The 21483-nt window shown below is 43.0% G+C and overlaps 1 protein-coding gene across 1 annotated transcript in view; it reads left to right on the plus strand.

Moving 5' to 3' along the window:
• Positions 1 to 13897, plus strand: part of LOC119450357 (oxidation resistance protein 1-like) — a 57120-nt gene extending 43223 nt beyond the window's left edge. The window contains 7 exon segments of the mRNA XM_037713787.2: positions 660 to 813; positions 2954 to 3275; positions 6535 to 6645; positions 7183 to 7335; positions 7435 to 7530; positions 8133 to 8206; positions 11229 to 13897. Of these exon segments, the coding sequence (XP_037569715.1) occupies positions 660 to 813; positions 2954 to 3275; positions 6535 to 6645; positions 7183 to 7335; positions 7435 to 7530; positions 8133 to 8206; positions 11229 to 11364 (1046 nt within the window). The 3' untranslated portion in view covers positions 11365 to 13897.
• Positions 13898 to 21483: the final 7586 nt, after the last annotated feature.

Consider the following 21483-nt stretch of genomic DNA (forward strand, 5'->3'; position numbering starts at 1 on the left):
CAACTCAACAATATTCCTGAATGAGATGGATAATTGTGACAGCTCTCTTCTATGGTGGCATGTTCAACTTTATGAGCTGGACATTGTGGCAGTCTTTTATTGGTAACGTAAGATTGGAATAGCACGGCTGTTTTCAAATATGTTGCTGCTGTTCATAAGTTGATACATCAGAACTGTTCAGGTGAACTTTGTTACATTATAAAAGAAATGCACACATACAGCAGTCCCAAGTCACGCTTTACCATGGGACTCTCCCTTAACAGTTTAGGGAAAATAATATCACGACTGAAATAGTATAACAGACATTTATATTAATTACGAGTGTATTATTTACATAAGCAATAAAAAAAGGAAATGCAAGGACAAGCCTAAGTGCAATGCAAGACAATGGACAAGAAGAACCAGACAGGACAGAGCGCTACTTATAAAGGAATGTCGAAGGATGTTAAGAGTAGTATAGCTTAGAAAAAAATGGTAAGTAGTTTCACCATACCATTGCAGATAATTATGCAACATTATCATAGTTGCTGAAAATTGTACATAGAGCTGCCTTTTTTTTTATTTAGCACTTCGGCTGGCTCAGCATTTCTTTCTATTTATAAACAAGACGCTGATGAGTGCTCTTTCCTCTCCTTCCTCCGTGATGTGGGCCACTGCAGAGCTGGTTCCACGGCTAGCACAGTCATCGGAAGCCACGCTGCTCTACTTGTGCCTACGCATGGGACGACCCCTGCACAAGAAAGTCCAGTGCTCTGTCACAACCTCCAAGCGGCACATTCGGCCCCAGTACTGGTTTGGCGTACCACGGAACAGGTTGGTGATGCCTCCTTTATTCACGGTTTTTGGCCTACATGTTTTGAACATGGAAGTAGTCCTGCAGAAAGTGGCTGTGGTCTGATGCAATGTGTCAGTTACAATTATGCCTTGTTTTTTGTGAGTTTTATCAAGTTTACAAAGTGTGGACTCCATGTAAAAACTCTCTACAGGAATGTCGGAAGAACATCAACTATTTCTACTCTGGAAAACTTAGAGAGCATCTGTCCAGCTACTTGAAAAATATGCCCAATGTGAAACACAACGAAAGAAGTGAACCCGCTACATGACGGCATATTCACACTGAGAGCAAACGTCAGCCTTTCAACTAGCTTTACTAAAACACTTTACACATGTAATTCATACCTGCAGCACAGATACAGTCAGAAGCGTTTAAAGATGTGTGCCATTTTTTGAACATTTATAAACAGCATCCCGAATTCATCAATGCCGGAGCACATGGAGGCACCGGCTCCTTTAGCACTTGAGCAGCTAGCACTCCAGGAATCCGATATGTCCACGGATCAGAGCAGGCAGAACCATTCGGGCCCGTCAGATGCCAGAATTCCCTCTAGAAAGAAATTTGTTATCAAATTTGATGACAAATTTGCCTTCTAGAGGGAATATCAAATATCATTATTTTCATCAATGGTATTGCTTTGATGCACCATCTTGGCATGCACAATTGTGCATACAGCACCTGAAGGGGATAATTATTCATTTAAAATTAAACTCTGGGGTTTTACCTGCCAAAACCACGATATGATTATAAGGCACGCCATAGTGGGGTACTGCGGAATAATTTTTACACCAGCCGGGGTTCTTTAATGTGCACCCGATGCACAGTACATGGGCATTTTGCAATGCATTTCACCCCCATGAAAATGCGGCCACCACCACGGCTGGGATTTGATCCTGCAGCTTCTTAAAGGGACACTAAAGGCAAATATTAAGTCAAGCTTAAGTGATAGATTAGTGCTCGAGAATGTCTGAGGCATCAATATTATTGCGAACAGGGCTTTGGTAATCGAGACATTGAGGTAAATGCAGGACACAATTAGAGACTCCACCAGGACATTCAAGTACTAACCAGATGACGAAGGCACTGCTCATTATAATTCTGTCACTAGTACTAACCCACTCGTAATAAAGAGATAATTGTATTGCATTAGAAGACAAAAGAAAATGCTGCTTGTCCAGTTCTTGATTTTTAGAAAAGCATTAACTCATTGACCTTACCCTTGATAATGATGCAGGCAGTCAATAGATGTCGTTTTCTTCACTCCGCGCTGCTCGCGCCTTCGTGTTTCAGTAGTTTCGTTATCGCATAGTGCTGAACTGATTTTGCTGGCTCGTGAAATTCGCACAAACTGCTAATAGCGGAGAATGCCACGTCCATGTGATGTTGTGGGATTACCGAATGGTCCACGTCACTTGACCAAGAGCAGTTGCAGTGGTGAATCTAATGCTCTGTCCTGGCTCGGTTCCTCCATGGCCGCACATTTGCGTTTTGTTCAGAAAACTGCGGCAGTGTGTCGGGCGCCGTTTTACTCACTGACAGCTGTAAAGGGCGGTGATGGCATATGCAAAGTCACCATTCCCCACTCGGGAGCGGGCGATTTGAATTGCGCTAAAGGTATGCGGACCCTTTAGATGCAGTTTTCTTGTAAACTAAGTCTTTTCTTGGCACGAAACAAGCGGTGCGAGGTTTTTGGAATTGTATTTTAACAGTCTACGTTGACTTGGTATTTGCCTTTAGTGTCCCTTTAGTAGTGCAATGGCAAAGCCACTCGCGCTACCATAGTGGGTGGGGATAATTATGCATTTGCAACATACTCTGCTGGCATACATTTTTCTGACATGCAAAATACTTTTGTAGGAGCTTTCAAAAGCTTGCCGTGAAATTTTATAATTCAAGTAAGTGGGGGACAGCAATGAAATGGAATGTCACAGCATACATTAGCTCTATTTGTCCACACATCTCAGTTGGGCACGTCTTCTCTGCGCATCCCATGTTTAAAAATGCCCTTACTGCACAACTGTGCAACAGTAATTTGCTGTCATGGAGCTGAAGTGAGGTGGCTAGCAGAGGTGCTACGTTCTTCTCACGTTTTTCTTTGCTGTGCTGTGTATCTTACAGAGCAGATGAGCTGTATTACTTCTTGGAAAAGTGGGCGCCTTCTGTGTATGGCGACGTGCATCGGGTTGACATGGCCAACCGTGGATTTGAGCCATTGCCAGAGCCCGAGGATGACGACGAGGCCGAGTTGCTCACTGCCAACAGCCACGTCGTGGGGACGATCAGCGGTACTGAAGAAGGACGCGACACTCCTGACATAAGCGGCAGCAAGGGCCACCATGGCTCCAAGAAGGGCCACAGTGGCGCTCTACGCTTCTTCAAGCTTTTTGACAGTGGCACGGCACAGCCTGAAGCTGCTGCAGTTTCTCCTGGTGATTGGGAGGCGAGTGTCTTTCTGTACGTTTTGAAGTTGCATCCTAGAAGTGTGTTGAAGTGGGTCCGTCGGTACACTACTGAAATGTGAAGTATTAATGCAGAGGTCGAGAGTAGACAGGTTCACCTCAATTTATCTACCTTTAACTTTGTGCTGCCCATTTTGTCCAATCTCAAATTTGTTCCATACTTTGCACTGTTCTTTCACATATCAGGGTTTGTTCCTTCACTGCATGGTGTACTTGTGCTCAACGTGCCTTTATTCACCATGCACTGTCATTTGTCATATGTCTGTTCTTTTTACAGCATTATTGCATATAGTCACCAACATCTTCTTGCACTTAAGTGATCTCGCAACTTCACAATCTGATTACAGTTAAAACCTGTTAGAGTAGACAAATTAGGGCTGAGCGAAACGTACGTCATCTGATCATATCAGAAGTGGAACTAGAAGTGGGGTTACTGCAATATGTTGTCGATTAACATGACTGTAACCCTTTACTATCTCGGTGGATGGCATCTCTACCGGAAACCTTTAGAGATGAAGAAGTGTTGTTAATACGCTAGCGTATTCAGAAACCAAGGAAGCAATGTGAACTGGAAGACCTTTGCTTTTGATGACAACTGAACCGAAGACTGCCTGGAAAAATGTCACCATGGCATCATTTGTGTGTGGTCATACAAAGGAATAATAGCCTAACCCACCGTGGTTGCTTAGTTGCTATGGTGTTGGGCTGCTAAGCACGAGGTTGCGGCATCAAATCACGGCCACGGCGTCCGCATCTTGATGGGGGCGAAATGCGAAAACACCCGTGTACTTAGATTTAGGTGCACGTTAAAAAACCACAAGTGGTCCAAATTATCCCGGAGTCCCCCACTACGGCATGCCTCATAATCATGTTATGGTTTTGGCATGTAAAACCCTATAATTTAATAATAGCCTAGCGTTTGCTTGAAAAAAGTATTTTGATAATGCAGTCATAGTGCACGGTCCCTGGATTAACATGACTAATTTGTCAGGTTTGATTGTTTACTAAGTATAAGGCATAGGAATTCAGTTGGCACTACGTACAGCTTACGTCTACTTTAAGCCAAGTTTTACTACATAAAGAGCTACTCTTATGTGTTGTTGATGATGATGAGTATGCAAAAAACTTGTTTATATTTCTTTCTTAGTATATTTGGTGTGTGCAGTTGCTGATCATAAATTACTACATAGGAAGTGTCAGAACACACCACATAATGGGGGACCTGGGTCTTGGATTAAAGCATGTTTGTTATTGACTGTAGACACATGAAATTTTCAGGAAATATTCAACCTTGTGGGCTGATTACAAATATGCAGTTAGTGCTTTTCAAGTCAATCCAAAAAAAAAAAAAGTTGCAATTATTTATGTGTTATAAGTTTGGGATGTGACTTGCAAAAAATGTACTGCACCAGGAGAGTTAAAATTAAGCAGGTATCTTCCTGAATGTTCAAAGTGCAAGTTTGCATTTTAATGTTTATATCTCTATTTTAACAAGATTTGAATGTAGATGATTTCTACGAGATTTGAAAATGTTGCAGTGTCCTAAAACACTATTTCATAGCTTTTGTGCACTCTCTGACTCTCTAGCCTTGAGACAAAAAAGAAATCAGAAGGATTTAATGAGTAGCAGTGACACAGTGCTGCTACCAAATTTTAGACTTGGAAAACTTTTTTTGAGAAAAATGCAAGGAATTATAGAGTGCAAAAATGTCATTTTATGTTACAAAACCAGGTAGTTTTCTTCTGAAGCAGCATTGAAGGCTCATTTTTGCAGGAAAGCAATCTGCAAAGGTGCTCTTTCAAACAAGACCGAGATTGCCTGGCTATGATAGACGGTTTTGGAATAGCGAATGACACAAAATGGGTCATGTCAGCACTTTCATGGGCAAAACTGAACATTTCATTCGATAAATACAGTGTTTTCTTCCTCAACAACGTGTCATTTTGAGCTAGATTTTTGCCAACAGGTGTGCCCTGGTATGGGGATGTGAAAAAAAAAAAAAAAACTTGAATATTTTGTCTCCAAGACCCATGTGCCCTCTTAATTACCAATTTCTTTGAACTGTGGTTCCGGTTTGCAAACTGCTATAACTAGTGCAAATTATTGCAGCCAGATGTCACAAGATTTGTTACAGAAACGTCAAAGCCACACAGAATTGGCTGGTGCGACTTGCTTGGGATTCGAGAAGGCATTGAAAACGCATGCCTTAGTGGAAGTGAAAAAATATGCAATGGAGTGCCTGCGTCATTCACAGAAACACCAAAGAAAATGTTTGATATTATATTACACTTTATATTATTCGAATATGTCAGAAAACAATATTAAAGAGAAGGTCAGGCTTCATTTTTCTTTTTTTTTTTCTTGTTATTTCATTTTAGAATACATTTTATGGTCATCGCTCACATCACTCATCCTTGACATTATTTTAATGCTAGTGTATCTTTTACGTACCTTACAGGGAATATTTTAGGCCTCTATACAGCCTCTCTACAGCCTCTCTACATCTGACACTTGTCATTCACATCGACTTCCCCACACCATTTCTTGGCGCTCTTTGGCCATCCCTGGCCTTTGCGCCAAAAAACCCCATACATCATCAGAAGGTTGGGCTGCGATGTGTCATTGAAGTTTTGGCAACAGCTAGTTACCTGTGAAGTTGTGAACGTTGCGAATGCCTGGAGCATTATAGACTTGCGGACAACTTTCTATTCAACGTGTGAACTTTTGTTACCACCTACTGGGCAGTTAAAGACCCAAGACATGAAAGCACCGCTAAGTTCATGATGGCCTGAGCATGAAATTATTACTTGAAAGTTCAGGCTTCATGCTTTCCACTAATATATGCTAACAGAGTTATGTTAAAGAGTTGAAGATTGCTTTCTATGATTAGCATTGGCACATGTATCATTCCAGAAAGGGGCGAAAAAAATTTAAGGAAATTTGTAGTTTGTGGTAATGTCAGTAACGCAAGAGTGTAGAAAGTTCTACTTTGGGTTCCTCTTCGTGTACATAAGATCCAACTGAAATTTGTTTTGTGTATGCACTTGCATAAGTTAATTTGTTGTGAGCAAACATAGGCCATGTACTAGAGTGCACTGGCTTCCGACTAATAACTGTGCACTGTGCACCTTGGAACGTAATTAGTGTAATGAAAAGACCAAGTCAAGTTTCTAAAATTTTAATGTGTTTGAAACAATCTCACCCCTCCCTCTTTTTTCCCCCTTCACTGTTCCATATAGGTGGTGTCAATGAGTGAAACACGCAGGGAGTCTGCACTAGACCTGACTGACCTTCCTTTGCCCGAGTTGCTCGATTCCACGGAAATCTTCACCGAGGAGCACCGTCGGGAGGTTCGTAAAGAACCTCACTTAAGTTACAGAACAGTCTTATTGTCCATGTTGCGCATGCATCACCGTGTGCAGCCTGTGAAATTTGATGTCTAGAATAAAAAAAAATAAAAAATAAACAAGGAATAATATATATTGTTCCATGAAAAACTGTTCCATTAGGTCACTGGGAAAATAGACAGCTATTGCATGAATTGTCCTTTTTATAGATAGTGACGCCCAACTCACCCAAGTCATTGTAGTATCTCTTCGTATGCAGCTATAACAAAATATTATTCAAGGAAGTCGAAGCTTTACGTGAAAGGCCTGGTGTGGTGGGGACAGCAACCATTGGGAAGAGAGTATTGACTACTTTTAGGAGAATGTGCAGCCAGCTGGCTCAAATCCACGTTATACATGTTGTTCTGCACAATATGTTGAGTTTATTTTACACAGTATGTTCACAGACTTGTGCAAGAATTCTGTTATTTGCTGCGTGTGTCGATTAAATATGCTGTGCCTGTCTGAGTTGGCACGTGGTGCTTTCTTTTCTTGCGACAGCTGTGCAAGCACCTTCCAGCGCGTGCAGAGAGTTACTCGTGGGCACTTGTATACAGTACACTGAAGCATGGCTTTAGCCTCAAGACTCTTTACCGTGAGATGCTCAAGATTGAATCACCCATCCTGCTCGCAGTGTTGGACACTGAAGGCGCTGTAAGTTGGCTTTTCCACATTGTACCACCTTCTGTCCGAAACGATGAGTGCGTGTTACGAGCAAAGTTGTATTTTTATTTGTTTTGTTTTCTGGTGCAGGTTTTTGGTGTTCTGACATCGTGTTCCCTGAGAATGAGTGACCACTTCTATGGCACAGGAGAATCATTCCTTTTTACCTTCCACCCAGAGTTCAAGGCAAGTCTTCCACTAGGCGTAATTCCAGTGGACATTTTTTGTAACAAAGCATTACTTGTAAAAGCAGAGAGGTAACTTTTCTTAAGTGTATTTGTTGACAGTTAAGTTAAATGACGACTTTATTGATAACCTGCCTTGTACAGCACTGTGGATTGCTTGTTATTTTGCCAGTTAGACACTCCCAGCTCACTCATGGCATAGTGACGATGTGTCATTGGCACGCAGCTGCATGTCACAGAGTAGAGTGATAAAAAGTGGTATCACAATGTGACATAGGCATGACTCACTGAAGAAGCATTTAAGAGCTTCACATGACATTGGTGCACAGCTGTTGGCAAGAGTCAGTAGCGAAGGTGTATTGTTCGACAGCTGTGCATAGCATAAGCCGAGAAAGTTGACAAGCGAATTTGGCATGGGTGCTGGTAAGTGTAAATGCACCCACATGGCATTCAGTGCTTAGTGTGTCAGATAGAGGTTCTTACCAGTCAATGTCTGCACTTGTGACGAAAAGTCCTCCGTTTTTGCTGAAGAAGTTGTATGCGTTGTCCTCAAATATACTTTAGGTTGACATATATCCATCTTTTGCTTTGCAATTTGTGCAGTTGTACAAATGGACAGGCGAAAATGTCTACTTCATCAAGGGCAATGCTGATTCCCTGGCTTTCGGTGCTGGAGAGTGAGTACAGCTTTACTTTCTGCCTCGGATAAGTTCTTAACAGTACATTCTGCTGCTGACCATGAGGTTGCAGGTTTAATTTCCAGCCTTGGAAGCTGCACCTAAGTGAGCACAGGATGCGAAGGCACACCTGTGTCATGTTTTATTGCATGTTAAAGAACTTTGGATGGCTGAAGTGAACTTGGAGCAGCACTTCTGAATGTGTGGGCTCGAAATGTGTTCCTGAACCTGGCCCGAGATCAATGTTTTAAGCACTATGCTCAGCTCTATCCATCACAGCAAATCCACAGCTTTCACCTGGCCCAGTAAGACTTTACACAAAGCTCCATTACTGCTGACCAGGAAATATGTAGTTTGTTCATTAAGTCACATAGAAACTCTTGTTCTGGTATAAAAAGAGGGCAATGTAATAAATGCTCCTGGATGACAGTAACTTGATTGTCGGATCAGGCTTGGGATGATACATCTTCAGTAGTATTTAGCACTTGAGGTGCACATTATCAGTACCAGCCGGATTAGGCCAGAAACAAGTTTTTGTGAATCTTGTTCTCGCGGATAATTTGGAGAAAAGCTGTGGCTAGGAGATTTACAAATACAAGTAAGTTAAAAACCACTAGTCTCTCTATATTTTTCACATTGCATGATGAGCAACAAATTAATGGCATTTGATTGTCAATGTATTGCTGACATCCACTTGCTGTGATGGGGCAGTGGCCATGATATTCTGCAGTGTATCAAATTCCTATTTGCAGTGGACACATTTATGAGGGTGAATTCCAACGACACATCTGTTTAGGTTTAGGCATGCATTAAAGAACCCCAGGTGGTCACAACAGTGTTAACCAACTAAAGATTGAGAAAAACCCACTAGGCACCAGCTCGATTTCGTCTGAGTTTCCTGTTGCCTCCTTAAAACGCTATGCAATAGGAAAACGGTAAAGCACTATGGGTACCAAAAGCCACGCCAAAAGCCACGCCACATGGGTACCAAAAGCTCATCAAAATTCCCACCAAAATGCCCTGCCTGAAAAAGTTGCTGACCCAGGCTGAATTCGGGGAGTGCAGAGGTAAGCTTGCTGAAGCTGCAAAAACGACAGTGTGCTTCTCGAGCTGCTTGAGCCCCACCAGGTCGGTGCGCATAGGTGTCTCTGCTGCAACGATTCATGCACCGCTTCACATTATGTGGATGTCAACTACAGTTGAGTCTGCCCAATTTTTAATGCGAGAGCATTACTTGGCTTATTGTGCGACCCCGCCATCATCAGAAAGCCGTGGCAGGAAAGCTGTGGCAGAAAACCCGTGGTAGAAAAACGGCACACAAATAACGTCATCTTCATCCTAAGAAAAGTGGCCTCAGTGAGGACTCTTCTCTGCCCCACCACCACTGTGACCCCTTTTAACCGAGCGTGCTAACCACTGCCCATAGTTGCAACAGGTGACAGTGATGAATATCTTTGAGGCTTTGCACGTGGTTGGGCCCTGATTGGCAGGTGATTCAATAGATGGAGCATACTATGAGTGGTGCCACTGTTGGCACTATGGGGTCTTCATCGTTCGCAGCTGTTTGATCTGCCTTTCACGTTGTCGGGATCTTGGGTGGTGAATGTTGTTTCGCGCAGCAGCTCGCTTCACATATTTCTTAGCATTGCAATGATCTCGTACTTTGTCAGCGACATAACTCAGCGACACACTCATCGACAAGTAATGCTCTTGCATTTACACGTCATAAGAATTACTTAGGTGCCCCCATAGTTTTTTTAGTGACTTCGGGGTGTATGTCTTTGATGTGAAAGAATGAAGTGGAGAATGGGCCATTGGCAGCGAAAAAGCCGATGGTGTCTTTAGCAGCAAAATGGCACCTAAATTCCCACTGGCTGTGACACCACGTCACAAGTGTGCCTCGATGGATCAGAGCGGGCAAATCAGAACACCTGCTGCCATGGTAGTGCGCCAAGTTTTGCGTGAAGGAAGAGGGTAGCACCGCGACGACACGTCACCAGCATGCTTTGACGGAGCAGATCCAGCACTGCGACGCTGTTGTCTGGTTGCTTGTGTAATCCGCACGTTTCTTGTTCGCGCAAGCTCTCGCATTCTAACTGCGCCTCAGTAAGGCCAAAACAATATGCACCAAGTGTCTCCATGCGCTCGCTTGCCCGCAAAGAGTTTATAACTTAATGAAAAGTTCATAACTTTAAAAATTCGAGGACACCTAAGCACTACTTATGAGTTGGACATTAATACTTTAGCATTCACAACTCATAAGTAGTGCTTAGGTGTCCTCGGATTTTTTCTAGTTATTACATTCTTTATTGCATTTTCCCCTAAAACATATGTATGCAGTTCTACTGTATATTTAACATGTAAAATTTATTGCCTGTCTAGATGTAAGTGTAAAAGAATAACAGTGGGAAAGAGCCTTTTCTCTCTTCATAAAGAGGAAATGGAGATAATAAATATCAGTGAACATTATTTTTGTGCAGCCGTGAACTAAGGAAATACATGACCCCATGCTTTACATTGGGTTTTGCTTTTTATGACAAAGAAAGTGTGCTATTCTAGGATCACCCGGGAAGCTTCAGCTACCAATGCTAAAATGTTTGGTGATGAAGCTGTTTCATGAACTTTGCATGTGCTACCTAACTGAGATTACTTTAATCACGCCCACAAAAATATAAAATTAACCTTCTCCAGGATCTTAACATTCTGTACTGTGGAAACTACTGGAGCTCTTGTTGAAGGGAGACATGTAGAGGGTGAGAAGCAAAGCAGGCCATCATTTCATTGTAATGATAATTTTTGTTATTTTTAAGACACGAATAAGCAGCATACTTGCAATGCCTGAAGCTCCACCTGTATTAAAAATTACAATTTCTATATTTCTGTAGCTAGCATGACCTATGACCTGGCATCACTGGTCAGAATTAATCCATAGCTCTCCAACACAGTGTCTCTCATAGTCCAAGTACTACATGTGCACATGCATCGCCATCAGTATTGACATTCATCGTTATGCGAATCGCAGTGGCCAGTTTGGGCTGTGGCTGGATGGCGACCTGTTCCACGGGCGGAGTCGTCGCTGCAAGACCTATGAGAACGACATTCTTTCCAAAAAGGAAGACTTTGTGGTCAAAGCGCTCGAGGCATGGGGCTTTGTCTGAACCACGGGTCGGCAAAAAGGTTCACGCCACCCGAGCATATACACACATGCTGCCCACCTGACGACCTTGAGAAGAAGGGTACAAGAACAGACGAACAAGCGGCCCCATTTGTTGTCCTCTGACCTTCTGCACTGTGTGGCTGGCATTTTGACGATGGCTTTTCTCTGGGCCGTGCGGACCAAACCGTCAAGCTCACGACATGTTAGAGGAGCAGTGCCCTCTTGTCCCAACACACACACAGCCTGCCACCATCCTTCATCCTCTGATTATTCTTATTTTGCTGTTGAGCATTGCTGCCTTGCTTCCACCAAACCATGTCCCCGCTTTTCTCTTTTGCGAGACTGGAATCTCGTATCACTTTCCTTTCAACTTTGTTGCCGCTTTACCTTTGTAATTAGAAACATGGCCACTCCTATATTCTGTCAAGGATCGATGACCAGTGGACTCCTATTTATTTGGGTTTGTGGTTGGGGAGCTGCAGAGGTGTTGTCCGAGTGATTTGATGGTAATTTAAGATGGAGTACTGTGTGTTGCATTGTGCTGCATGCACTAGAGAAGAAACAATGTGCAGACAGGGGTCCATCAGACGCTGAAAAAGGTGCGACTGCTGGCAGCAGAAAAGAGAGGTTGCTTAGGACTGTGTTTGGGAACAACTCTTTGCTTTATTTAACTCTTGTCTGGAAACCTGTTGAGTTTGTTGTTGGAGTGTTTTCAGAGAGTACATTCCTGTACATTATTTCTTTTTCTTGTGCCTTTGAAATGCAAGAAGCTTTCGAGGCAAAAAAAAAAAAAAGAGCACCAGTGTGGTTCCCAGCAAAACCATTTGTTTTTTCTGTGATATGCAGCATGCAGACACAAACACATGTGTGTGCAACCTTTGTAGAGACAATCCCCTTGGTGAGATGAGACCAAAAGTACCAGGGTGACTGCATTGAGAGGTTCAAAAGCTTTCCCGGAGAGTGTTACGGAGAGGACAATCACGGGAATAAGTGCAAAGGACGGTTACTTGTGCCCTGGTTTCGTTATGTTTGTTGTCGCAGTTGGGTTTTCCCGCGGCGGTAAAATGGCTCAGCAATCCTGGTTTTCCAGGTCTATTTTCCTTGCGTAGTGGCTCTGGCTGCTCAAGTTAATTTGATGAGAATCTGTTTGGAGCTTGTGAAGCTAAATATCTTTTTTTTTTTTTTCCAAGTGGGAACAAATCGCTTGTTTATTTTTGGGAGCTTTCAAATGCAAGAACAGCGGTCTGGCACTTACTCGACTCCTCACAGTCGCAACAAGTACTGCTCATTTCTGATGGCCTTGAAGTGCGCTGTGGAGCTACTCCAATCCTAGGTGGCGCTACCACTGCCTGCATGTCATCCTGTGTCGACAAAAATGTTCAGAGGTAGCGGACTCGCCGTCATAGAATGAAGGTTTCGAGGAGGGAAGCAAACAGAACGTTTTAGAGTTGCGGAGGCATGTTAAACGGTAGATGTGAGCGACAAATCTTAGTTGCTCCCCCAGCTGTCGTCCCTCTTAGCGCCGGGGATGCGGAAAAGTGTCTGTATCTGTGTGAGTGTGTTTTGTAGCTGGCACAGAATGCTGCCCTTGTAGGAGAGAAAAAAAAAAGTGCTTATACCACATATTTTAAGCAACAACCAGTGTACTGTGGAACAACTCTCACAAAGTAAACACTTTTTTTCCCTCAAAGGAAATGAGGACGCGGTGTGGCAGTGCACTCTACACACACGCTCTCACACAAACTTGTCTCAGCCAAAAGTGACATCCTACTACAGAGCGAATATATACATAAAAGCTATTTGTCTAGAGCCACTTGAGAGGCTGTTAGTAGCTGACACAAGGCTGTTTCTAGAGAGTAGGATTGTCCTCTGGATCACTTGACGGTGGTGCGCCGTGCTCGACCAATATCCTTTGAACAAAAATAAATTTTTCTCCCCCTTGCAACATATTCATGACCATCGGCTATCCCCTGCTGTTTAGATCACCTTTTAAGGCTGCCTGCTCTGCGCACCATCACAAGCGGTTCGGAGCAGTAGCTCGTGTGTACATGACACTTAGAGAAGACAACACTGTGGAATTGCACGCACACTTAGGTTTGTTTGTATATACTGTACAGTATTTGTTTGTGGTTTCCTTTTTCAAAGTTTTTGCGTTGCGTTTTAAGTGTATAGAACTTCTCTGAAATCGCGCAGAGGTCCCTCGCTGTTGGTGGGAAGGGAGGAAATGCTGCTCTTGTCGGAGGTGGAAAGTGTCTTCAGGTGAAAAGTGCCCTGCCAAGGTGACGAGGGATCTATTTTTGTCTGCTTGGCTCCGGCTTTGAGTGGCAGTTCCTTTCCTTCAGTGGGGTTGAAGCACGCAGTGCTGCCGCGATGACCTTAAGGCAACTAAATGGTGTGCGAGCTAGGGTCAGGGTTTGGCCTAGGAACTACTGCTTGTGTACTTGTTGGTATTGTAAAGAAGTGTTGGAAGAAAAAAAAACGAAGTTTAAAATAAAACCATAACATGACACTCTGCGGTGTCTTGTGTCTCAAAACTCTCGTCTTGGGCTTTTATTGCTGCCATGTGGCATTCAAGGCTTTCCATATCATCCGCTTTATGCTTCAGCAGATTGTGAGGGTCGTTGGTGTTAACACTTTCTGGGCAAATTGAGGCTTGTTAGATGGTCGTAAGAAACCTCTTGCTAGTATTAACTTGGGCCATCATGACAAAACTGTGTTATGCACACGTTAAGAATGTGAGCTGGGTGGCTTCAAGCATTGCCCAGATGGAGCACTAGATCTTGCAGCATAGCTGGCTCATAACAAAGTGCAAAGACAAGAAAGAAGGAACACATTAAACTACAGGACTAAGCACCACCGTTACACAAAACACTCGGAGAGTAAACAGTATCTGAAGCCAACTCGTACTGCAAACAATACTCTTCCCTTACGGCAAATAGATACAAAATTGCTAAGAAGCTGGAAAAACCCTACAAAGATGTTTCTAAAAGTGGTAAAAGCCTTAGTAAAAACGCAAGTAAACTGCATAAAGCAATATAATGCTGGGACCTGAAAACATTAAATTTCGAACACTTCAAGAGAATAATGGTTATTGCTGCTTGTTCACTCGCATATCTCAATTGCCTTTTTTTTGGTGCACATTGTTCAGTTAAAACACCTGACATTGTTGTTTGCAGGATTTGTCTGGTCATTAGTTGGCAAAACAAGGCATCTCTGCAGTCTAGTTCGCTTTGCAAATGGTCAGGTGTGTTTAATATTTTTTTTTATTGCGATAGCAATTATATGGACACTCCAAAGCAGATTTCTGCCGTCGCCGTCGCCGTGAGGTTCCGTATGACGTCAATGGAGATGAAATCGTCGCCGCGCGCCGCCGAACGCTGTATGTGTGAGTGAAAGGGCGCGAGGGACGCGCGCTTTCACGGGAAGTGAATGCAAGGCGGAGAACAAACGCGCGTTCTGCGCCGTGCTCCCTTAAAGGCTGCAGAATTAAGCGTCTCTTTCCTCCTTTACAATCACCATATAAGTAGAGCAAACGCGACTTCTTCAGACACGCAGAAGGCCGTAGGGGGGGGGGGGGGGGAGGGAAGGGAGGCAACGTTTAGCTGCGGCACAAAATGCCTATTTATATAAAAACGTTGCGAGGCGAGAAGGTGGTAAAGACTTCCGACGCTGCTCGACGAGTGGTCTGTTCTGTTCTCGTCGAAAACCTCCGAGCCGCCCCCAGAGGCTCCTGCAACAATCACCAACGCCGCGCGCGTTTTGTGCGAACGCGGGCAAAACGCCGACGGCGTCGACAACAGTTCTGTGTGTTGCCGGTGCTGCTGCATGTCCAAGTTTGTACAGCTGATAAAACTACTATCCTTATTCCGTATAGCTCTCTACAAATTTGCTATCGCAATTGATGCTTCGCCTTTCGGGTGAAACTGCGACAACTTTTTTTTTTCTGGGCAGGCAAATGTACCTGGTACTTCAGTGAACGATGTCAACCAAGAAATGCTATCTTGCTGTGAACTTGGAGCAATAAACAAAGTAGTAGCAACACATGACACAAGTGGCAAAGATTGCTTTTAGCTATGCCAAGAGGGCCCACCTAGCAAACGAAAAGTTTCACAATATGGTTTCCAGCACAAAGGACCTGCTTCCACAAATATGTAAGCTTAGAAGCAGAATAGTCAGCCCTTAAAGGCTATACTAAATATGTACTGCCCGAGCTCATGCAAATTAAAAGCCTGAAGGCCAAACATCACACGTGCTTGCCGGCACGCACGTATGCATGCGCAGATTGTGCAGGACAGATCATATGTCAAAGCATGGCACAAACACAGATACCTGCTTTACACAAATATCGGGCTCTGGCTGCCTCGTGTTTCCACGCGCCTGGCTACGCAGCTATGACATGGTACAATCGGCAATCAGTGAGGCAGACTCAAGTCATGTGAGAATGTGCTTTTTCTTTAATTTTTGCGCTGATCTAACGTCTCCGAAAATAAAAAAATTGTGTTTATCCATATTTCAGCATTTTGAAGCACTGTCAGTTACAAAGTACAAGACGATGTCTGTCAAAAAGTCTATCAGAGAGCCAAGTGGGCGCACACTGGTGCGCATCCTTGTAGATGCAAACTGCCATTCCTCGCTAGGCGCGGTGTGCTGGCAGAAGCTTTCGCGCGCCAGCAAGTGTACGTGTAGTTTGGCCTTTAGTCTCCATTTCATGCCTTCGTTTGCACATTGCTCAGCGATACGTATCGTACACGAATTTATACTCTCCTCTCATCAACTCCATATAGTGCAGTGCAGGCTAGTGCTTGTGTCAGCTGACAGCAGTAATAGGCAACTGTTTTCCGGAGAAGAAGGAGGGCTTGCTAACCCTCTGCTGCTAATATGATGCTTAAGTTCAGTCAATGTCACGGAGACTACAATCGTAGGCGGACAATGAAGGAACCCTCCTCGTACTCTTCTGGCTGGCTGATGTGATCCATAGTTTTTGCTGCACTTCACAGAGTTGGCACATTGGAGTATACACAAGGCTTTATTCTGCGAAATGAGACTGTGCCCATAAGTGTGGATGCAGGACCTGATGATACAAGGACCAGGTGCTAGGAAGACAGCTGGCCATGCATTGACAGTAAAGCAGACTGACCTGCAAAACTTAAGTGCATGCACACATTTTTTTTCTGGCAGTGCAATGTCTGTAGCACTCGCTGCTGTGTGTGCATGTATGTAGCAACCTCAAATACAATGTCGAGGTGCGGAGCTTTGGGATTCCCAACAGCTTTTGTGCCATCCTCACTGCCTCGCACTTTTATTGAATGGTCAAGCTAGTTTGTCATGGCAAAAAGGTTGTAGAGGGCTGGCTTAAACAAAAGCTTTTAAATACCACCCAAAACTGGCTGCTGGCGCAACCACCACTACAGCTTTGACAACTCTGACTACAGCTAAGGCGTCGCACACCCAGGATCGAATTCAAGTTGGGGACAATTTTTTTCCTTTATGCTAACTTGAGGCAAGAGTGCTTGAAGGCATCAAGCATGCTTGCTGAACAATGTGCTTTGCTGGACCATACTACCGACTACAATCAGGCAAGGGTGATTGTAAAAGAAAATCTAAGCATGCGTCTTTATCCAGAGTTGCTTTACATTCAAACTGTGGCAGACACTCTCAATTCATACGATGCTTATTTACTGCCACTGTACACTGGGTGTCTAGGCCACATACGGTGTACTTAAGCAACAGTTTTATCGTCTTTAGTCTCATTGTGAAGTGCTGTAACGTAACGTAAATCTTACTAAATGTTTTGTGGTCGATGTTTGTATTCAAATTTCATCATGTTTCATCCCGACTGACGGCATTCTACAATACTCTCGATGATTTCATCCACATGAGGTCAGTCTAGTATAAAGAATGCAAATATACAATGGAAGGCAAGATTTTTTTCTGGACATTTTTAATGTTGACATATCATGGGTAGTCAGGCTGGACAGACAGTTCTTGCCCTAGCAAATGCTGCCACAGAGTCTAGACTGTTATGACTCCATTTCACTGCATTGTTTTATTGATGTGATGTGTAGAAGTAAAGTAGACACCATATTTCTCAAATTGCAGCTTACAGCCCATTTTCTGTTTACCACTGAACTCTACAGGCAGACACTGTTCTTCAAAATCTTGCACAAGCGCCATTGGAGCTTACAACTTCATGCACGGCACAGAACGTGGCCCCAGCATATGGCACTGACCTTGTCTCGCTAGCACCGTGCATATGGCTAAGTAAAGGTCAACATAATGGTGCTTGTATGTATACAATGAAACAATGCACAGTGACAAAATACAGGGAAGCTTGTGCAAGAGATTTCCATCATCTCACTCATCATCAAATGAAAAAATACAAAACATTTACAGGGATGCGCATATTTCGCTTCAGTTTTAGAAAAAAAGATTTGCGCTTACTGCTGCTCTGTTTTTGTTAAAATTATCAGAAATATACAATTTTAAGGTCTACGCTGATCAATGTAACACTTGGGACAGTTACTTGCCTGGTTTTTAAGAAAAAGAAAACGCAAAGTTGCCTTCGTTTATGAGGATGCAAGCTGTTTTCGAGACGGCGCTAGCATAAACTTTGGTTGCCGCCTGTCGGCGGCTGCAGAAAGCTGCCGTTCAGGGAGGGTTGCGACGTGTTCTAGAGGAGGGAGCAACATGCAACAACTCTCCTTGAACAGCTGCTTTTTGCAGCTCCCGACAGGAGCCTACACAATTTTACGCTAGTGCCGTCTCGGCAGCAGCTTGCATCTTCGTAAACAAAATAAGGCAACGTTGTATATTTCTTTTGTAAAAACCAAGCAAGTAACTGTCAAGAGTGTCACACTGAATGACGTAGACCCTAAAACCTGATCTGTTTGCGAAATTTGAGCAAGAACAGAGCAGCGGTAAGCGTAATATACTCTTTCTAAAATTTTAACCGAAATATGTCCCTGTACAACCCTGTGTTGCATGCCTTCTTGAAATATATACAGAAATTGCACGCAAACATTTCTAAGGCATCGCTTCCGACATATTTATGAAATTATGTAGTAAAGGATGTTTCATAAATTACACAAAAACACACTCAGAAACATGCACAAAAATAATCCCCAAGGACTTTCGGCTTGATCAGTGCACAGAACACTAAGGTCCTCACCATGAACAGAGTGGGGGCCCTGCATTTATCATTGGTACAGCCACCACGAGATGTAATCCAGGCAAGCAAGATACACTTCTAGCAGCCTTATTTAAGAGATGCAAGCTGTAAAAGGCAAGCAAGCCAGTCTAGCACTTTCAATGCATTGGAATAATAATAATAATAAAAACTGGATGCAGGAAAAAAAATATAAACAGGAAGAGGCACAATACAAATGCTAAGTATGCCGATGACCGTACAGTTTAAGCTGAGCAGTAGAAATGCTGCTTAGTAAAATTACAACAACCATTTCTTTGTGTTCATTATCACATCATAAATTGGTGGAGCTTGCATGTTTTCAAAGCCCAACTGTAGATGACCTTGAAAAAGGTATGGAATGGTAAAGTTTTGAAGACTGAACCATTCACTGTCATTGTCAGCACGTCTTTTTAGTTGTTGAGTACTGCCAAGAAAAGTAAACTTAATAAAGAGCTTTTTTTGCCATTCCATGTTTTTGCAGGCAAACACACTATAGTGGCAGTTTGACTTGGAAGGTGAGTGGGACAAACCAAAGCGAGAATTTTCCACAATATAAAGGGATGACTGGGTAAAAACAAGAGAGACAAAATTGTACCAGACACACAGTCACAATTTTTTTAAGAATGCATCATGTGCTTAGTAGCGGTATAATACATGACCGAGGTGCAGTGCGACTTCATGCTACTCCACCAAAATGCACTGTTCCCTGTATTGTGAAAGTGCACATGGCAGCTTCTTTTCCACGCCTACAAGAATTATCGAGAGCCTCTGATCACTGAACAAATAGTGACAGCAAAGCAGTTATTTACACAAGTTGTATGCAAGTTGCCAAATGAATATAGTTTGATGTTGGAAAACAACTAGTGTGACTGTGTATTACATCAACTTCCACGGTGGCTCAGTGGCAATCGGCTGCTAATCAAAGGTTTGATTCCCAGCAGTGGTGAGAATCGAAGTACACAGGGTGCTTACTTAAACAAGCCTGCAAGAAATGGGAGCCTCTGATCACTAAAAAAATGGAACCAGCAAAACAGTCGGTTACGAGTCGCATCTGAAGTCGTGAAACGTAGGACACAAGTTGACAATTTGCTATCAGTCACAAGCGAACTAATAAAAGTTCAGTTGGAGCTCCAATTTCTTTGTCTCTGAGAATATTTTCTCCCCTCAAGATAGTCAGTGTGGCACAGAAGTTAGCTGGCCTAGCAGGGCAAGTGAAACACCCACAGTGGTTATAAGCAATTTGTGTGCACACGCTCGCGCACAGAGAAACAAGCCCATTGTGGCATTCATTTTCATCAATCAAGTACACATCATCCAGATTTGGCTAAAGCGATGGAAGATTATGAAGGATGTGTAAAAGAAGTTCAATGCTAGGTCAAAGCCTGGAACTGTCCATGCTTGGCAAAACTTTATTTACTCGGGACAGTTGCATGAAGCTGAGCAAAACTACTTCACAATTTTAGTGCTGATTTCGAGCTGCACGATAAATGAAACTGCAAATAAACGAAACAAACATTAGCCAGAAGCTTTGGGTGCACAGGAGCAATTTTTTTTTAATCTACATCATTTAACACAAGTCTACTATAGCACTGCCATGCTTGCACATGTACAGCTGGCCACATCAGTTTGTAGAACACGGTATTTGCAAAAAACTTAATTCTTGCGCAGGCTGGGCACACGGACACCAATTTAGTTTCAATTTGAAGCAATTTTTGTGAACTACACAGTGATACATTAAACCAGAAGCGCTATGCCTTTAGAGGGCAGAAATTCACATTTGTCATGGAACTTGTGTCCCGTAAACTTTTGTGGCCAACTCTACACACATACAAGGGGGTACCCAAAAGTAACCGGAATTCTTTTTAAAATGCTATTTATTTATTTATTTTTCACAAAACAACCTTATCACCTTCAAAGTACTCTCCATTACATTTGTCCAATCTGCGATTGCATTCTTCGAAACATTTTTCAAAATCGTCTGTTTTGGTGGCTGATAGCTCCTTTCTCGTTTTTTCCTTCACCTCTTCTACATCGTGAAATCGCAGTCCTTTCATGTTCTTCTGCATTCGAGGAAACAAAAAAAAAGTCACATGGAGCGAGGTCAGGCGAATAAGGGGCATGGGGCAAGGGAGTCATGCTATTTTTTGCCAAAAACTGGCGCACTGAGATGGCTGCACGAGCTGGTGCATTGTCGTGGTGGAAAAACCAGTCCCCAACTTCCACAAATCAGGGCCTTTTTTTGTCGCAGACTGTTACGCAATCTTAAATAGCTCAACTCCCTTTCCCAATGCCCCTTATTCACCTGACCTCGCTCCATGTGACTTTTTTGTTTCCTCTAATGAAAAAGAACATGAAAGGACTGCAATTTCCCGACGTAGAAGAAGTGAAGGAAAAAACGAGAAAGGAGCTATCAGCCATTAAAACAGATGAGTTTGAAAAATGTTTCGAAGAATGGAATCGCAGATTGGACAAATGTATTAAGTGGAATAAAGAGTCTTTGAAGGTGACAAGGTTGTTTTGTGAAAAATAAATAAATGCATAGCATTAAAAAAAAAAATTCGGTTACTTTTGGGTACTCCCTCGTAACTGATATGAGCCAGCATGCAATAGGCAATTGACTATGAACATTTTGGTTTCTCTGCATGCTCACAATCTAGTCAATGCATGCCTTTGCAAACAGTCTATCTACTATGCTAGTCTACTTGCAGTCAATATCTTGGCAAGTAGGAGCCTAGGGCATGCATCCCAGGTCCAGATTCTGTAGGTAGGCTTATCACAGACTAACAAGCAACGAGCCATGAACAGTGAAATTTCTGCTGTCTGCTCACTCAATGACAACAACAAACTGTAAGGTATAGTAATGCACAATGAAAAAAATTTTTTAATGACAACTTTGGTTTATATTGCTAAACAAAGTCGTACATAGTTGAAATA

This window comes from Dermacentor silvarum, chromosome 4, assembly GCF_013339745.2.
Source record: "Dermacentor silvarum isolate Dsil-2018 chromosome 4, BIME_Dsil_1.4, whole genome shotgun sequence".
NCBI classification, from domain to species: Eukaryota; Metazoa; Arthropoda; class Arachnida; order Ixodida; family Ixodidae; genus Dermacentor; species Dermacentor silvarum.